The sequence below is a fragment of the Engraulis encrasicolus genome, chromosome 9, assembly GCF_034702125.1.
Source record: "Engraulis encrasicolus isolate BLACKSEA-1 chromosome 9, IST_EnEncr_1.0, whole genome shotgun sequence".
Classification (NCBI taxonomy): Eukaryota; Metazoa; Chordata; class Actinopteri; order Clupeiformes; family Engraulidae; genus Engraulis; species Engraulis encrasicolus.
This window is the reverse complement of record NC_085865.1, coordinates 51031079-51049729: the sequence shown is the minus strand read 5'-3', so window position 1 is coordinate 51049729 and position 18651 is coordinate 51031079. Positions and strand designations below refer to the sequence as shown.

Genomic DNA, 18651 nt, shown 5'->3' with positions numbered 1-18651 from the left:
GATAGGTTAATATTTTATATATTTTAAATACTCAGTTGAAAGGCTATAAAACCTTGAACATATTGTTTGTAGATATTTTATGAAGCATTAACAAAACTTTGTTAATACTTAAAATGTGTAAATGTTTGTTCATTACATTACATTACATTACATTTCACTTAGCTGACGCTTTCATTTGTTCAAAGCGACTTACAACTATTATTTTTCAGGGTATTGGTTACAGTCCCTGGAGCAATGTGGGGTTAGGTGCCTTGCTCAAGGGCACTTCAGCCATGGATGGAGATGTAGGGAGAGGTCAGGGGGGATTTGAACCTGCAACCCCTAGATTGAAAGACCAACTCTCTAACCGCTAGGCCACGGCTGCCCACGGCTGCCCGTGTTCATCATTAGTTAATTATTTACTAAGTCTTTATAATGCATCCCTTATTGTAAAGTATTACCAATACACTTATCAAGGTGCTGATTGGCTGTTTATAGCTGTCAGTCAAATCCCTGGACCAATCCGCCGCCCCAGTAGTACTTCTTGAGGGTGAACCAGCCCGCGAGCACCAGGAGCACCGCCCCCGCCGTGGCGAAGATCACCCCCACCACCACACCCACCACGTTCGTCTTGGACTCCTCTCGCGTAGTCTCCCCAGCTTTTTACAACACAGACACACACAAACACAAATATAAAATAAGTATAAACACACACAAATATGCACACAAATACACCATCATACTAGCCTAGAAATCTAGACGCCCCTAGCGACCGCAAATTGAATTTGCTCCCGGGGGCAGTCTAGCGGACCCCGGTCGTTTTGCGAGGCTGAAAGTTATCCAATGACAGGGCCAATCAAATCGCGAGGGGGGCCGGGCTACCTAGTAAACAGGAAACTTTCTAAGAAGAAGCATGGTGTCCGTCCGTGCTACGTACAGCACGAAAGTGTTTACTTAATTTAAAAAGCCTGGATGATAATACATTTCGTGGCTGACATGGATTGATGTAATAATACACCATGAACTTATCGGACACAAATAGATCTCAACACATTACCATTTGATCATTCGATGTTTTAAACTAGCTCGGTAAGCTAAGTTGAGCATTTTACAGAACCAGATAGTCACACGCTATTATCAGACCACTACTGTAGGTGTAGAATGAAATTGCTGCCCCAATTTCTAATAAGACACATGCTATTAAAAACGAGACATTTGGGAGCTTTGAAAGTCTTTGAGTAGCTTACTAAATAGATGGGAATGACACCTAGTCTACCAAGCTAGTGGCTAGCTAACCTGTCGTCAACAACACAGAGCTAGGTATCCAGGTTAGGGTTAGGTTAGGGTTAGAAACAAAAAACTAGGGTTAGAAACAAAAAACTAACATCAAAAAGATAACTAGCTCCGTTATATGGCGGTGGGATCGATAGTCTGGCTAGTGGGAGCGAGCTGACCGGGGAGCGTCCTGCGTTGGGAGCGACAATCAGGGAAAGTTATGGGTATACAGCTAGCTAGCTAACACCGAACATGCCATGTTGACAACAATCATAAATATAACCATTTAACAAGCCCCAAATTGCTCGACATTTCGCTGATTGATCAAGGAGGGCCATGTGGTTGAAAACGAGGCATTTTTGAACTGTATAAGTGAAAACACGATTTATTAGGAAACTTGTTTGTGGCTGTGGTCATCACACGCATTCACTGCTACGACGGCTGGAAGTTGCCGCTTCACCTACAAAGAGGCCCTCGCTAGTGGCTAGCTAACCTGTCGTCAATAACAGAGCTAGGTATCCAGCCTTGTATTATATGCCTGCCCCAAATTCTAATAAGATCCATGTCATTAAAAACGAGACATTTGGGAGCTTTGAAAGTCTGTAAGTCGCTTACTAAATAGATGGGAATGACACCTAGTCTACCGAGCTAGCGGCTAGCCATGTATTAGTTATGGGTATACAGCTAGCTAGCTAACACCGAACATGCCATGTTGACAGCAATCATAAATATAACCATTTAACAAGCCCCAAATTGCTCGACATTTCGCTGATTGATCAAGGAGGGCCATGTGGTTGAAAACGATGCATTTTTGAACTGTATAAGTGAAAACACGATTTATTAGGAAACTTGTTTGTGGCTGTGGTCATCACACGCATTCACTACTACGACGGCTCGAAGTTGCCGCTTCACCTACAAAGGGGCGTGTCGCGTGTACGTTGTGAAAGACAGCTGTGACGTTACACAGAAGTGTGTGGGGATTGGTTGTTCCACCATCCTACTGCGTGACATTGAGTGCTGAAGCAACCGTTTATCCCACCCACACTGCCGCCCAGCCCTCCTAGACCCTGGTACAGCTTTTTGCTGTACGGGTCTGGCTGCGCTAGGCTACCATCATACAACATCAAAGGTGTCTTCTTAACCTGTTCCAAACAACGGCACAAAGGTGTAATGGACTGTAGATGAGTGAGACATGTTGTCTAGAGGAGTGGGTTGAGTGAGTGGAGAATGTGTTGTAATAGACTTTGAAACGCGATGTGTGATGTGTTCGGGAAAAAAAGGTTTTGCATAATAGTGTTTAATAGGTCTGGACAAGCAATCTGGCATGTTAGTTTTAACATGAAATAGCTCCTATCTGTGTGTTGTGGAGACCAGATGGGCGCATACTCACCTAAAGGTAAAGCAGCGGGACTACTGACTGAGCCTGCAAAAAAAACATATGGTGAAATTAGTGAACGGATTATACAGGTTCCTTTGAACTTCTAAGGAAGATATTCATATACAGGTTACTCAGTAGTTCTAGCAATTTAGCCTGGCTCTCACGCAGACCCTTTGTACTTCGTGCATTTTCGTTCAACTTCGTGAGCTCGCACTTGGGTCTGGAAATCTTAGACGAGCCCGAAGGAATCAGATATTTCACAGCCTGTTCAATCAGAATCTCGGGGCGGGGTATATACAAGTAAGTGGTTGAAGTAGCACTGATTTAAAAAAAAGCCACGTGAATTTTCCAATCAGGTTTGAGCTGTTTTGAACACACCCACGCCTTTCCAGAGCTCAGCAATTGACAATATTCCAGATGGTTGGTAACAACCATCGCGTGAGAACCAGGTTACTAGCAATTGGCCTTTTTATCAAATAATAAAGGCACAAAAAATATTTAAAAGAAAGAAAGCGTTTGAAATGTGTCTTACTCTCTGTCTTGGTGTAGATGGGTCCCATGGTGACGGTGGCAGACTCAGCGGACTCAGACCCGAACGGAGTCACGTCCCTCCTTCTCCGACGTCCACTGTTACTGCCGCTGTTGCACATCTACACACACACACACAAACACACACACATACACACACACACACAATGCAGAATTAATTCAACAGAGAGTCCATTTAATATCTTCTGGAGTGTATTTGGCCTCTAAGTACTCTCTTAGTGTAGACTTAATACTGATTTTTCACTGTGTACACACACATGCGTGCACACACACCGACATAGAAACATACACAGACGCACACACACAGTGCAACCTGTGCATGGGAGCTTGTGTGGTTGTCTGTTTGTTAGATCTATTCTAACACACATATGTCTCCTTTTGACAAGTGGTGAATGGAGTGGTCTAGAGAAGTACACAACGTATGACGCATAAAGTATGTGTACGTCAGAGAAGTAACCCCAGTAAGACATGGCCCCTGTTATAAATTAGCTGTTACCAGAATAGCAATGACCAAGTCGTAATGCGTTACTAAAGACCCTGTGCGCTGCCATGGTGGTGTAATACAATGGTAGTTAATTTTTATCATTGACTTTTATTACAGTGTTTCACTGGTGGAACGATGTGCGTTAAAGGTATACTGTACAGGAAATGGTAAAAAAAAGGTACTGCAATTGCCAAATTTGATCTTTACATGAAAGTTTACTGCAAAAAAGGTACTGCAATTGCCAAATTTGATCTTTACATGGAAGTTTACTAAGTAATAAACTAATATTTTCTAGTATGACCCATGTACAGTAATTTTTGCAGCTAAAAATGACTATTTCTTGAAATTCAAAATGGCGGATCATGGAGAAGATCTCCCTTTTCATGCATGAAAAATGCAATTTTCCCAGTCAAAATGAATACTTAGAATTTGATGGCGGTGGTAAGTATTCATGAAGAAGGTAACATTAGAGAATGGGTAGCATGAGTTCTGGAAATAAACAACTAAAAATCTTGCACAGTGCCCCTTTAAGAGGGCTACGTTGCTTACAGCTAAAATCCTTCAACTTACATTGAGGACCTCCTGGCACTTGTCGGGCTCGCACAGGCGCAGGATGCAGTGCACATAGATGCTGGACTTGTCCTGGTCGCGGTGCTGCACGAAGCGGAACGCCTCGAAAGAGAACTGTGCGTTCTTCCCCAACCCGTTCTTCAGCATAGTGGTCTTGGGTTGTGCATCACACCTAAGACACGTACACATTGCATTTATGTTAGTAATTCGCTCCTGGGATTGTTTGGTGTATATTAGTAACGGTGGGGTGGCGTCCGCGCCAATGTCTTATCCTGAGCGTTTCGCTCGGTGCGTAATTCCAAGAGCAGTATAATGAAAAGGAAGAAAGGAGTCGCACACTGGGTAAAAAAGTAAAGAAATCGACAGACAGGGGACAAAACGACCCGAAACGTTTGTCCCCTGTCTGTCGGTTTTATTTACTTTTTTCGGCTTTGTTTAATACGGTTTTTGATTTTGCATTCAGCTCCAGTGTGCGACTCCTTTCTTCCTTTACATTGGTGTATATTAGAACAGAAAAACAAAACAGAGCCGGCAACCTTTGGGTTAGTCTGGGTTCATTCTGATTCCGCTTACTCATGACTGTGTGTCTGCATACTGTCACTGTGTATGTATGTGAGTGTGCATGCGTGTGTGTGTGTGTGTGTGTGTGTGTGTGAGTGTGTGTGTGTGTGTGAAGTGTGTGTGTGTGAGACCATTACCCGATGAAGAAGTCATGTTTCTCTTGGTTGGTCTGGCTGTAGGCCGTTGGCGTGGCGAAACAGTGATCCAGCAACAGGTGGAAGCTGAGGAGGCAGCACACACACACACACACACGTGCACACACACACACACACACACACACACACACACACACACACACACACACACACACACACACACACACACACACACACACACACACACACACACACACACGCACGTGCACACACATACACACACACACACACATACACACGTGCGCGCACGCACACACACACACACACACACACACACACACACACACACACACACACACACACACACACACACACATAGGAAGACACTTCATATTAGATGAGCTTAAGAGAAATTCAAACATACGTTTGTACATGCACGTACACACACACACACACACACACACACACACATAGTGGCGGACTTAGCAATTTGGGGGCCTAAGGCGAATTTAGCTAGGGGGCCCATCGGCCCATTTCATATCACATTTTTTTTTACATAAACTCTCTTTTTCGTTGTTTTTTTTTTAAATCACGATTTTCCATTAAAAAAATAATTACAAAAAAAACCAGGCAATCTTGGGCTACAACCCTTTCTGGGCAGATTTCAATGAATATTTACAACTTTTCATGCAAAAATTGAACAAACTAAAATGTGAAATTTTCTGTAATCCCACTTTCACTTTGATATGAGAGCAGAGTGATTTCCCCCCCCCTCACTGAAGTGTTATTTCATATGTCCATGCTTGCTGTCACCTATTTGAAGTGACGTTGGTTTGGGATTTCATGGAGGATTTTGAAATGCTGCTGTGGGGAGTAGACAGTAGTAGGATAAGCGACAGGTGGACACTGTTTTCTGACAGAACAGCGGTTTGCAGGTATTTGGCGTTTTCAGGTGGATATTGTCTTCGTGGATGTTACAGACATCCCAACTTTCAAAAACTAATCAAGGAGATATTTACTAAATAAACCGAAAAGTGCGCTCTCTGTCAAGCGGTCGCCTTGACCCAAAGCCTACCTGAACACTGACAGACCCATTGAGAAGAGACACGCGTGCAGTCAGGTTAAACAGAAAAGCCTTCATGCTCCCCCCTCGCGTGCCTGTGAAATCTAATCGAAGTAGCCAATTCCGCGGAGCTCAATTCGCGAGTTGCCATCTTGCCTGCACTTCTCATATGTTGGATGTTGGATTTCATGGGAGACTTTTAAATGTTGCTGTGGGAAGTAGACAGAGTAGGCGACAGGTGCACACTCTTTTCTGACAGAACAGCGGTTTGCAGGCATTTGGCGTTTTCAGGTGGATATTGTCCTCGTGGATGTTAGGCATTACAACTTTCCAAAACTAATCAAGGAGATATTTACTGAATAAACCGAAAAGCGCGCTCTCTGTCAAACGGTCGCCCTGACCCAAGCCTGCCTGAACAGACCCATTGAGAAGAGACACGCGTGCAGTCAGGTTAAACAGAAACACAGTTCACGCTCCCCTCGCTCGCGTGCCCGTGGCATGTAGGCCTAATCGAAGTAGCAAATTCCGCGCTCAATGCGCGAGTTGCCATCTTGCCTGCACTTCTCATAGCCTATGTTGTAGGCTATGTTGGATATCATGGTAGACTTTTAAATGTCGCTGTGGGAAGTTGACAGAGTAGGCGACAGGTGCACACTCTTTTCTGACAGAACAGCGGTTTGTAGGCGCTTGCCTTTTCACGTGGATATTGTCTTCGTGGATGTTATAGACACCCTAAGTTCCAAAAACTAATCAAGGAGACATTTACTACATAAACCAAAAGACGCGCTCTCTGTCAAGCTGTCGCCCGAACAAACCCTTTGCAGACGTGCGTGCACAAGATAAACAGAAACACAGCCTTCACTCTCCCTGCGCTCGCGCGCCTGAGAAGTCTATTCGAAGTATCGAGTAACCTAGGCTACTCCACGCTATGCGCCAGTTGCTTTCTTGCCTGCTTTCCTTTCTTGCTCAACTTCTCATAGCATTGTCCAAAAAAAATCAGGGGGTTGCCACTGTTAGGGCTGTTGTTTTCTTCTATGGGTGTTAATTGTTTCTTTTAAGTGGTGACGCTGCGTTTACTCTAACAACACTGAACATAGCAAACGCTGTCTGCAAACGTCTTGTGCCTTCCTATTTTTTGTGCTCCGCTTGATGTTACTGACCATGAAGAGTTTGTTGAGTGTGGCGCTTGACTGTTATCCTCCTTATCTGAAGACGTGGTTGTGTGAATGTTTAGGAACTCGCCTGGCGCACATGGCACGCAAGGATGGAATAGTCAATTTTAACACGAAAGAGAGGGTGTGCACAGAATCGGTATTTTTTTGTAATGTATTGTGTTGTTCTTGTTTCCAATTTAAACATACAAAATTCATTATTCATGAAAATCACCATTAATCTGTGAATTACTGTCCAAAGGGGCCCAATTACCAGCTATAGGCCCATGTGAAATTTGCAAAGGGGACAGAGGGGGGCCCCTACAGCTGGAGACTAAGCTGGGGGCCTAAGGCGGTTGCCTAGCAACGCCTCAATGCAAGAACCGTGCCTGCACACACACACACACACACGCACACAGCACAACACAGCACAGCACAACGCAGCACAACACAGCACAGCACAACACAACGCAAAGCAACACAGGAGGAGATATCAAGGCAGAGGATAGGGGGAACAACACACACTGTGACACACACATACCATTCATACACACACTGAAACACACTCACAAATGCACTTCACACAAACAGGGAACTCAGATTAGAGTGGATTTGGGGGAACACAAGGGGTAGACACATACACAGGTAGAGTGTGTAGGTCAGAGGAACACGTGTGTGTGTGTGTGTGTGTGTGTGTGTGTGTGTGTGTGTGTGTGTGTGTGTGTGTGTGTGTGTGTGTGTGTGTGTGTGTGTGTGTGTGGGTGGGTCAGAGAGAGAGAGAGAGAGAGACTATACAGTTCTCTTACTTTCCTGTGAGGTTGATGGCCTTCACCTCCACGAAGACTGGTGTCCTCAGCTCCAGGCCGGAGGAGGGGACAGCCAGAGGAGTGTCGAACCCGCTGTCCTAAAGCACAGGTGGAGGACGGGAGTCAGCATAAGGCACTGTATACCCTTATTGAACACCAATACTCAAACATCAGTAAACAACAGCAGTCAAACAGGGATCAGCCAGCCACTACTCCTAAACAGTCATTAACCCTCTGAGGTCCGAGTGCCCTTCAGAGGGCAATTGGTCTCCAAAAACAAATCAGTAACTCTGTGAGTTTTTTTCATTGAAACATATAAGTCACACCATTAGAAACCCCAGACCTTCCAGATTCCAAATATATATATGTAATGAATATATATATGAAATGAAAATGGCAGGGTGGTGCAAGCAGCCTAAAAGCCTCTGAAAAGCCTTAGACCTCAGAGGGTTAATAGTCAAATCTATTCCAAAGGCTGCCGTTATAAAAGACATCAATAGTCCAACTAAATCATCAATAGTTCATAAAAGGCTTTGTTTTTAATCTGCTTGACTCACATTGTAGAGATTCATTCGTAGTGTATCGATGAAGGTGCCGTTGTTGTCACTCGTGGCCACTGACACTGAGGACCTGAGAAGAAATAAAAATCACCTCACACTGAATGCTATAGTATTTGGATTGCATTTTACCAATCCTGTTGGGTAGAATACAAAATGATTAACAATATGGATAAATATATATACTGTATATATATATATATATATATATATATATATACAGTATATTTATCCATATTGTTAATCATTTTGTATTCTACCCAACAGGATGTATATACATGCATATCTTTTTACCAATCCTGTTGCATAAATGATGTGGAATACACAATTATACAGGTCGGTGGGTATACAAAATGATTAACAATATGTACGTACATATACACCATAAGTCTAAGACAAATTATATGTAAGTCACCTAATACTGTGAAATTAATGTTGCTAGATTTGACATTACAGTGTTACATTACCCTACATTACATTACATTACACTACATTTAGAAGACACAGCTTTCCAAAATAACTCACAACTGGACTAAACAAACAGCATGCAATGTGTAGGGAGAATAGCTTATATTGACATAATAATTACAACAACAAAGAAACTGTACTCCTAATAGGAAAGGAACCAGTACAGATAAAAGGAACCATATTACACACACTTCACCTCAGAACTTTATGCTCCAGACCTTCCTGTGTGTGTGTGTGTGTGTGTGTGTGTGTGTGTGTGTGTGTGTGTGTGTGTGTGTGTGTGTGTGTGTGTGTGTGTGTGTGTGTGTGTGTGTGTGTGTGTGTGTGTGTGTGTGTGTGTGTGTGTGTGTGTGTGTATGTGTGTGTGTGTGTGTGTGTGTAGGTGTGTAGGTGTGTGTGTGTATGGGTGTGTGTGCGTGCTTGTGTGTGCATATTTGTTTGTGTGTGTGTGTGTGTGTGTGTGTGTGTGTGTGTGTGTGTGTGTGTGCGTGAGTGTGCATGTGTGTGTGTGTGTGCGAGTGTGTGTGTGCGTGCGTGTGTGTGTGTGCGTGCGTGTGTGTGTGAGAGCTTTATCTTCCAGATAATGAGATGGATCTGCTGAGGTGCCCCTGACCCCTCTGAGGACACCGCAGGAGTGATGTGGCTATCTATCTATCTGTGTGCATGTGGCCTTGCACTATGAATGTGACTGTGTGTGTGTGTGTGTGTGTGTGTGTGTGTGTGTGTGTGTGTGTGTGTGTGTGTGTGTGTGTGTGTGTGTGTGTGTGTGTGTGTGTGTGTGTGTGTGTGTGTGTGTGCATGTGGTGGGGGGAGATTAGTGTGTGAGACGTGGATATGACATGACCTGCTGATGAGGTGAATTTCTATGTGTGTGTGTGTGTGTGTGTGTGTGCGTGTGTGCGTACCTGTGTACATGCGACTTGATCTGTGTGTTGTTGATGAGAAGTGGTAGTAGAGTGGTAGTAGAGGTCAGTGGAGTGGTGTGTGTGTGTGTGTGTGTGTGTGTGTGTGTGTGTGTGTGTGTGTGTGTGTGTGTGTGTGTGTGTGTGTGTGTGTGTGTGTGTGTGTGTGTGTGTGTGTGTGTGTGTGTGTGTGATGTGTGTGCGTGCGCGCGTGCGTGCGTGTCCATGCCTGCGTGCGACTTACGCCATGATCTGCGTGTTGTTGATGAGGTACTCCAGTGGGTAGCGACATGAGAAGTGGTAGTAGAGGTCAGTGGAGTAGCTGATGATGCCGACGGAGGAGCGCGGCGTGTCTATGAAGCCCGTGATCACCACAGACTGGATGCTGGAGAAGTGGCTGAACGCACTGTCAGGGTCCGGGGTCTCTGTCACTATCTATATACACACCACACAAACAAAAGGCTCACAAAGATCCTCAAACATGTGTACACGTGGGGAGCAGCTGTGGCCAAGTGGTTAAGGAGTTGGTCTTTCAGTCTGGGGGTTGCAGGTTCGAATCCCACCTGACATCTCCCCACATCTCTATCAATGGCTGAAGTGCCCTTGAGAGAGGCACCTAACCCCACATTGCTCCAGGGACTGTAATCAATACCCTGAATAATAATAACTTGAAGACAAAAAGGGCAATGTAACAGGCTTGTACGAAATTCCGAATGGAAAGAATTTCAATTCAAAATAATGCCATAATACGAACACTAGGTGGTGTCATTACCTTGAATTTCTTTGAATTTAATCTGCACCACCCATTGAAAGTACATAGAACACCACCACCTAGTGTTGGTATTATGGCATTATTTTGAATTGAAATTCTTTCCATTCGGAATTTCGTACAAGCCTGCAATGTAATGTATTAAGGTTAAGCGATCTAGGCTGAAGTGCTAGGCTAAGTTGAAGTTAGACAGGCATCATTTTGTTAAGGACTGAGGACTCCAGGCTCTTATATTAGCTATGATGCCCGTGATCACCACAGACTGGATGCTGGAGAAGTGGCTGAACGCACTGTCAGGGTCCGGGGTCTCCATCACTATCTATATACACACAGGGACGCCGATAAGGGGGGACAAAGGGGTCAGTTGTCCCGGGCCCTGGGGTTGAGTCATCATTACATTGATGAATCTATTGGGTGGAAGGCCCTTTCAGATGAGTTTGTCCCAGCGAAATCTGTCAGTGCACACCACACAAAACAAAAGGCTCACAAAGATCCTCATACACACAGGGCCGCCGCTAGACATAAGCAGAATACGCGACGTGCTTAGGGCACCATCCTGTGGGTGGGGCACCAACCTGTGCGTGGGGCACCAACCACTTTTGCCCCCAAAATTGGGGCCTCTTAAATTGAGAATGATGGAAAGACGTCATGAAAAAAATATGGAATCACATTGCAAAACATCACAATATATTTACAAGCTAGTCGATTATTATAATTATTATTTAATTATGAGGGGGGCTCCTGACCAGTTATGCTTAAAGCCTCCAAAACCTTAGTAGCGGCCCTGCTCATATGTACACGTGTATTCCACGAACAGGGTTAAGTGATCTAGGCTGAGCTAGGCTAAGCTAGGCTAACCTGCAGGCATCATTTTGTCAAGCAAATGAGGACTCCAGGCTCTTATATTAGCTATAAAGCACCTTATCCCCACAGCGTGCCCACACACTCACTCACACTCACACTCACACACACATACTCTCTCTCTCTCTCTCTCTCTCTCTCTCTCTCTCTCTCTCTCTCTCTCTCTCTCTCACACACACACACACACACACACACACACACACACACACACACACACACACACACACACACACACACACACACACACTAGGGTGACCAGATTATTGTAGTCTGAAACCGGGACACTTCGTGCGTGACTGAAGGACAATATTTGGCGGGCGGGTCTGGGGGTCCTCCCCCAGGAAAATTTGTACTTTTTAGATGCCATTTCCTGCATTCTAATCAATTTTAGATGGAGGAATGACAAATCGCAACTGACTCCTTCAGACTTTCTTTACAAGCGCTGGCTGCCATTAATTATGGCTGGTAAACATGTAATCTTTTCCATATATTTACCCCGATAGACATGGCGCAATGTAGTGGGTGGCCAAAACCGGGAAATATTTGTGTCCCGAGAGGGTTTGCTCGGAACCTGGGACACACAACTCCAAACCGGGACTGTCCCGGTCAAACCGGGACGTCTGGTCACCCTAACACACACACACACACACACACACTCACACACACAAACACAAATACACTCACACTCACACTACGCACTCACCTGTAGGCTCTGTCTGCAGGGGTTGGAGTCAGTGTGGTTGACGTGCAGCTGGTAGCGTATGACAGGCGGGTCGACGCTGGTGTCGATGGTGCCCTGGCAGAGGGAGTTGTTGTGCTCCCCGTTCAGCGCCAGCTGGTTTGGGTCGAAGCCCGACCACTCGGCCGTGCAGAGGTTCACCTCCAGCAGGATGGCACTGGTGCCACAGTCCACGCTCAGGTCATTGTTGTCTGGTCAAGGAGAGAGACTACAGGTTAACACTGGGCATAAGAAAAGCAATAGCTTCCAGCAAAATGGCACGGGTTCCATAGTCACAGATGCTCAGGTCATTGTTGTCTGGTCAAAGAAAAACGAAAATTTCTCTGTTAGTTGAATACTAATAAGATGGACCTGTAACACTTCTGATGGCTCCCACCCCCCTGTCACTTTCCTTGTGGTACTAGAAATTTGAAAACATTTCTTTGCAAACTGTTCGCCGTCTCGGATAATGAACACCATGCACTCTATAACACAAAGAGATCGTTTATTTGAACTATAACATCACTATCGTATCCGCACTCAAATTTCACCGCTCCCACAGTGTGCACAGATATAGTTAGCCAAGGCGCTGCTAATGACCCGGTGTGTGCACTTTCCACCCTCAACTTAACGGCAAATAAGTGCAGATATTTTGGCTGACACAAGTGCGTGGATTGAGACGTAGGGCACTGGTGATTTTTCATCGTCTGACATCAATTCCGGCTCGTGTTTGTTTTTGGGGGGCGGGACTAAGAGTGTTGAAAAACGGTTAAAACAACGTTTACAAACAGTCCTTACTACTGAACTAAACAACTTCTGTACATTAGAGTTCTGTTTCTGGACACATGAAAACATGTTTGAAACCATGTAAACTTATAATTTTCTTTTAGAGTCGACCTTTAAGTACCATAGTACTACAATACTATGACACAACACAGGGCCTTTAGTAATGCACGACTTGGTCATTGCCATTCTGGTAACAGCAAATTTATAATGTCTTAACGGGTTAAAAAACACATGAGCTGGCCTGGGAAAGTTCCCTCTTAGGCCAAAAAGTCAGACAATCATCAGTCATCAGTAGCACAGGTGCTGGACCAAACAAAATATCACTGAAAGGAAAATATAGGTCCAACAGTTCAAAGTTCCATGCACAGCTCCTAGGTGCTGGTAAACTCAGGAGTGTTCAATACTTCAAAAGAAATACGTTTACCGCACACTTTCCTGACTTTATGCTCGGTCATTTACAGCGAACAACGCGTTGAAACGCGTTGTTCCCTCTAAATAAACGAGCATAAAGTCAAAAAAGTGTGCAGAAAACTTCTTTCTTTTGAAAATATAGGTCCGCCACACTGTTCAATGCTCCCAGACAAAGTGTAATGGCACCGGTGCTATTGGGTCAAAGACGTTGAACGGATATTTCAGTGCAACGGATACTTTTGCTTACTGTAAATGCAAAAAAAGAGGGTTTTTTTTCAAATCATTTTTTTGGCTTAGCTTTCATGCATTCACTTTTCAAATTTTTTTTTTGAAATGTCATGTTTTTCACAGTTACAGTAAGCAAAAGCATCTGTTAGCACTGAAGGACAGTGTCATGTTGGACGTCTTTGACCCTATTAAACTTTGTCTGGGAGCATTGAACAGTGTTGCGGATCTATATTATCCTTTCAGATTTCCCTCCTAGGTCACAACCGTACCAGGCTGCACCATGCCATATCCACTCACTGGCAAGGATTAAGCAACATCAGCATTGCATCGTACAGGTTCTCCGTGACTGCCATGAGACGTATCCTTAACTGACATGTGTCCTCAGGGCTGCTGCTAAGGTTTTGGAGGCCCTCAGCATAACTGGACATAATAATCTTCATAACTAATAAATACTGTATATGTTTTGTAATGTAATTCAATATTTTTCTCACAAGGTTTTTTAGTCAATCTCAATTTAGGAAGCCCAATTTTGGGGGCAAAGTGGTTGGTTCCCCAAGCACTGGTTGGTGCCCTAGACACTCTGCTCATACTCATACTCTGCTTATGTCTAGCGGCAGCCCTGTACCTATGATGCATCTCCCCCTAGGTCGTATCCTTACCTGGGACGCGCTCGTAGTCTGCGGAGCAACTGTAATTGGAAGTGAAAACCGGACGCAGGACGACGGATAGCAGCACACAGCATAGGAACAACATCTCAGCACGCTGCCTAAGGACGAAAACACACACACACACACACACACACACACACACACACACACACACACACACACACACACACACACACACACACACACACACACACACACACACACACACACACACACACACACACACACACACACACACACAGAGTGAAGAGAATTAGAGCCCAGTGATTCATCAGCCTGGGGTGAGCAGACAACAGTCAACAACAAAAAGACAGGAAAATCCAAAGTCTGCTGCAGCTTGAGGGAAAGGTGGACACCTCGGTTTCACAACATAAAAGTCTTTTGATGTAGGCTGGCTAACGTCATTCCACATATCCGTTGAACTTGCCCTCTTAAAAATGCTGGTTTCTCTTATGCTTTATCTGGAGAGTTGCACTAAATCAGCAGAAAATATGAATTTAAAAAATATATATATATATACTGTATATACAAACATATATATATTCTAAAAATATTAGAATCACTGTGTTATAGAGCAAAAATGTTAAAGCTTTGATATTAAGTATTTTGTGATCACAGAAGAGGTCAAACTGCATGGAAAGAAAACAGATAAAAGGCCTAAAAAAGAAAAACCTAAAAAGAAAAGACAAAAAAAACACATTCATGCTTTAAGCCTGCAACACAAAGTACAAAGCTAACTAATACCAAAAGGTCAAGGTCAAGTCTAATGCCAAGTGCACAAAATTGTTTTAATAGTTCTACAAACTATTTTTACATCACAATTAAAAAGAGTAAATTAAGGTAAATATACATTAAATGTAAATAATATTGAAATTTAATCAGGCCTACATTATATAAATAGTTATATTATAACTTTTTGCAAATTTTCTTTTGAGTGAGAAAGGTGCAGGTGTCGTACCTTCAACTCCGATCCAGCCAACTCCTGTGACCTGTGTCTTCTTGGGCCTACACACAGCAGACTGAGCTCTCTTGCTACTGCTGGGTGAATTCCCTTCGATACGTCTGTGTGTATGCGAGTACGTCACTAGGTGTTAACGTGTGTGTGTGTGTGTGTGTGTGTGTGTGTGTGTGTGTGTGTGTGTGTGTGTGTGTGTGTGTGTGTGTGTGTGTGTGTGTGTGTGTGTGTGTGTGTGTGTGTGTGTGTGTCTGTACATGCGTGTAAAGGTATGGGTGGTGTCTTATGTAAGGAGAAAGGGATGGATGGAGGGAGTGTCATGTAGACCCTTCTGTACTGTCTCTTTCTCTTTCAGTCACACACACACACACACACACACACACACACACACACACACACACACACACACACACACACACACACACACACACACACACTTGGACAGCCTCTTGCCTTCAAGGCACCCCACAAATTACACTCCCACCCACCACTACAACAATATCTTTATTTCCCTCCCTCCCTCCCTCCCTCTCTCTCTAACTCTCTCTCTCTCTCTCTCTCTCTCTCTCTCTCTCTCTCTCTCTCTCTCTCTCTCTCTCTCACACACACACACACACAACGCACACACACACACACATGCGCGCACACACACACACACACACACACACACACACACACACACACACACACACACACACACACACACACACACACAAACACACACACACACAAACACACACACACACACACACACACACACACACACACACACACACACACACACACACACACACACACACACACACACACACACAATGAGGCAGTCATTTGAACCGGTCTATGATAGCTCTTCAAGTGTTCAGTTTCAGAGTCATAACCCTGTCGTTTTGATGGCTTCAGTGGCAGACGCAGATTTTGGCAATGTAATGGACGCCTGTATAATCATTTCTGCTTATGACAGTTGTATAGCCATTTACTGTTGAGAAAAGACAAATGAATATCCCGGTTAATCATCATCGTGGCTCAATTTCACCTCATCTAAACAAACATTTGAACCTGCAGACAGTAATTTGAGGAAGGTCTATAAAATTCCCGCACTGACACACAAATGAATATTGGCAAAATGGCCATAATTACAGGGAGAGAGATGGTATTATTATGTCTACGAAACTACTGCAGGGCAATGCCTCCTTAATTCTGATACATCACATACACTTAGCAGACACATTTATTCAAAGCAACTTACAATTCTTTTATTTATTTATTTAGGGTATTGGTTTACAGTCCCTGGAGCAATGTGGGGTTGGGTGCCTTGCTCAAGTGCACTTTAGCCATGGTGTACAGAGAGGAAAGGGTGGGATTCGAACCAGCAACCCTCTGACCACCCTGAACATTCGACCAGGGCAGCCCACATTCTCTCCATATCATTTGCTGCATAGGTCTCCCATGAAAATGAAAAAGCATGTGCAAGAGGATGGGAGGGGGATTTTGTATTACTTGTGGGGGATTTTGTATCACTTGTGGTTGTTCAGCGGGAGTCACCTTGCGGGAGATTCCCATACTGTAGGTCGCTGGGGACAGAGGATTTCTGAGTCATACACTCCCATACGAACACAGTTCAGTCCTTGCCCACTACACTGTGTATACTGTATTTGTGTCTCACTCTTGGGAATGCTTTGAGAAGAGGAAAAATTCGCACTCACAAGCTGAGTCTCAATATTTATTTATAAATTACCATCATGTCCACAAGCAGACGCATTTTGGCTCTTAACCCATTGATGCCTGATGTTGCATTCCGCAACACTGGCCCTGGCGCCTGGAGCTGCATTACGCAACATTCAGGCTCATGAGATTTGAGACCACTTTATTAAAAATCTCTGTTTGTTTGAGATGAATGAACACATTCTAATGAAAGAGGAGGGTCTTAGCGTTTAAATGCAACTTAGTGCATATTATTATGCACTTCAGAAGCTGAGATATTTAGGTTTTTATAGGCTGAGGGCAGCTTCTTAAAAAGGGCTCAGGCATTCAGCACCCTTTTTTGTAGCTGCCTTAGGCGTCAATGGGTTAAGCCATCATTAGTGCGTGGACATGGTGGTAATTTATAAATAAATAATAAGACTCAGCTTGTGAGTGCAGATTTTTCCTCTTCTCAAAGTTAGCAACCTTTATCGCGCACCCAAAGTTATACATTAATCTCCAGAAGCTGAGCGCGCCCTCTGGCTAACTTGAATGCACTTAGGAATACAATCGCCAGTATGTCACAGAAGTGAGTACACTCCTCAATTTTTTTGCAGATTTGTAAGTAAATCTTTTCATGGGACAACATTAAAGAAATTTCACTTTGACACAATGATTAGTGACTTGTTAACAACATATATAACCACTTAAATATTTAGTTAACTCACAAAAAAATCAGAATACAACCATTAAAGTTTGACAACATCTAACAAAAGTGAGTATACCCCAGGTTAAAATCCTGTACAGAGTGTCTGAGAAGGGGCCATGTTGGCCCGAAACGTCTTGAAATGAAAAGGGATTAAAAGGGAGGTCATCAATGTGCGTTTCAACCTTGCCTTACTTTGAAATTTTACATTTTGAGTCTGCACCTGGTTGGTTATGACTGCCCTTAAGTTTGCCACTAGGATCACACACTGTGTGCATCATTCACAAATACCATAGTCAGTCATCCATACATCCTTCCTTCCCTGATCTCCCTGATCTCCCTGATTTGGAATCGATTTTCTAACACGCACGTAAATGTTTCAGAGCAGGGGTTCCCCACCTTTTCCAACTTGGGGCCCTCTTGAAATGTTCACAACTATTCGTGGCCCACCTCTGACCCAATAAACAATACAAATCAAATAAATAGTCAGCAGCGACACACACACACACACACACACACACACACACACACACACACACACACACACACACACACACACACACACACACACACACACACACACACACACACACACACACACACACACACACACAAATATTAATTTAAGGTCCACTTTCAAGGCCCACAGTTTGAGAACTTCTGTTTTAGAGGATACACTCAACAATGGTGTGTAAAACCAGGTTATTCAAGCAGTGTTGCACTCTCAAATATACATTTTTGTAATGGTTTATTGCATGCCAATGCAGACGTTTTGGCCATCTCTGGCCATATTAACCTAAATGTTGACAAGGGAAGGCTAATTTACTTAAGTAGAGTAGGGTAGAGTATTATTTATTGATCACAGGGGGAAATTAAGGTATCAAGTTGCACACATACATACATAAATACAGAAGACATTACACACAGGTATTACACACATCATTACACACTGACCATATATAGCACACTCTTACATACATTGGGCGTAATGTGTCCATTTTCAAGGGGACAGCTTGTTTTTCCCACAAGTA

The 18651-nt window shown here is 43.8% G+C and overlaps 1 protein-coding gene across 1 annotated transcript; it reads right to left on the bottom strand.

Annotated features, from left to right (window-relative positions):
• Positions 1-480: 480 nt before the first annotated feature.
• On the bottom strand, positions 481-14364 carry LOC134455310 (zona pellucida-like domain-containing protein 1). Its single transcript, XM_063206332.1, has 9 exons — positions 14271-14364; positions 12172-12398; positions 10083-10273; positions 8469-8541; positions 7912-8009; positions 4934-5017; positions 4236-4407; positions 3165-3282; positions 481-638 (listed from the first exon to the last, which is right to left on the bottom strand). Exons 1-9 carry the CDS (start codon positions 14362-14364, stop codon positions 481-483), a joined length of 1215 nt encoding a protein of 404 aa, XP_063062402.1.
• Positions 14365-18651: the final 4287 nt, after the last annotated feature.

Bases quoted from the DNA above. Each gene is read 5' to 3' on its own strand.
- LOC134455310 (XM_063206332.1), bottom strand. From the start codon at position 14,364: ATGTTGTTCCTATGCTGTGTGCTGCTATCCGTCGTCCTGCGTCCGGTT. The intron at 12,399-14,270 runs GTAAGGATACGA...CTCCTTGACCAG, and splicing joins AGACTACGAGCGCGTCCCAG to ACAACAATGACCTGAGCGTG. The intron at 3,283-4,235 runs GTAAGTTGAAGG...GTGTGTGTGTAG, and splicing joins AGTGCCAGGAGGTCCTCAAT to ATGTGCAACAGCGGCAGTAA.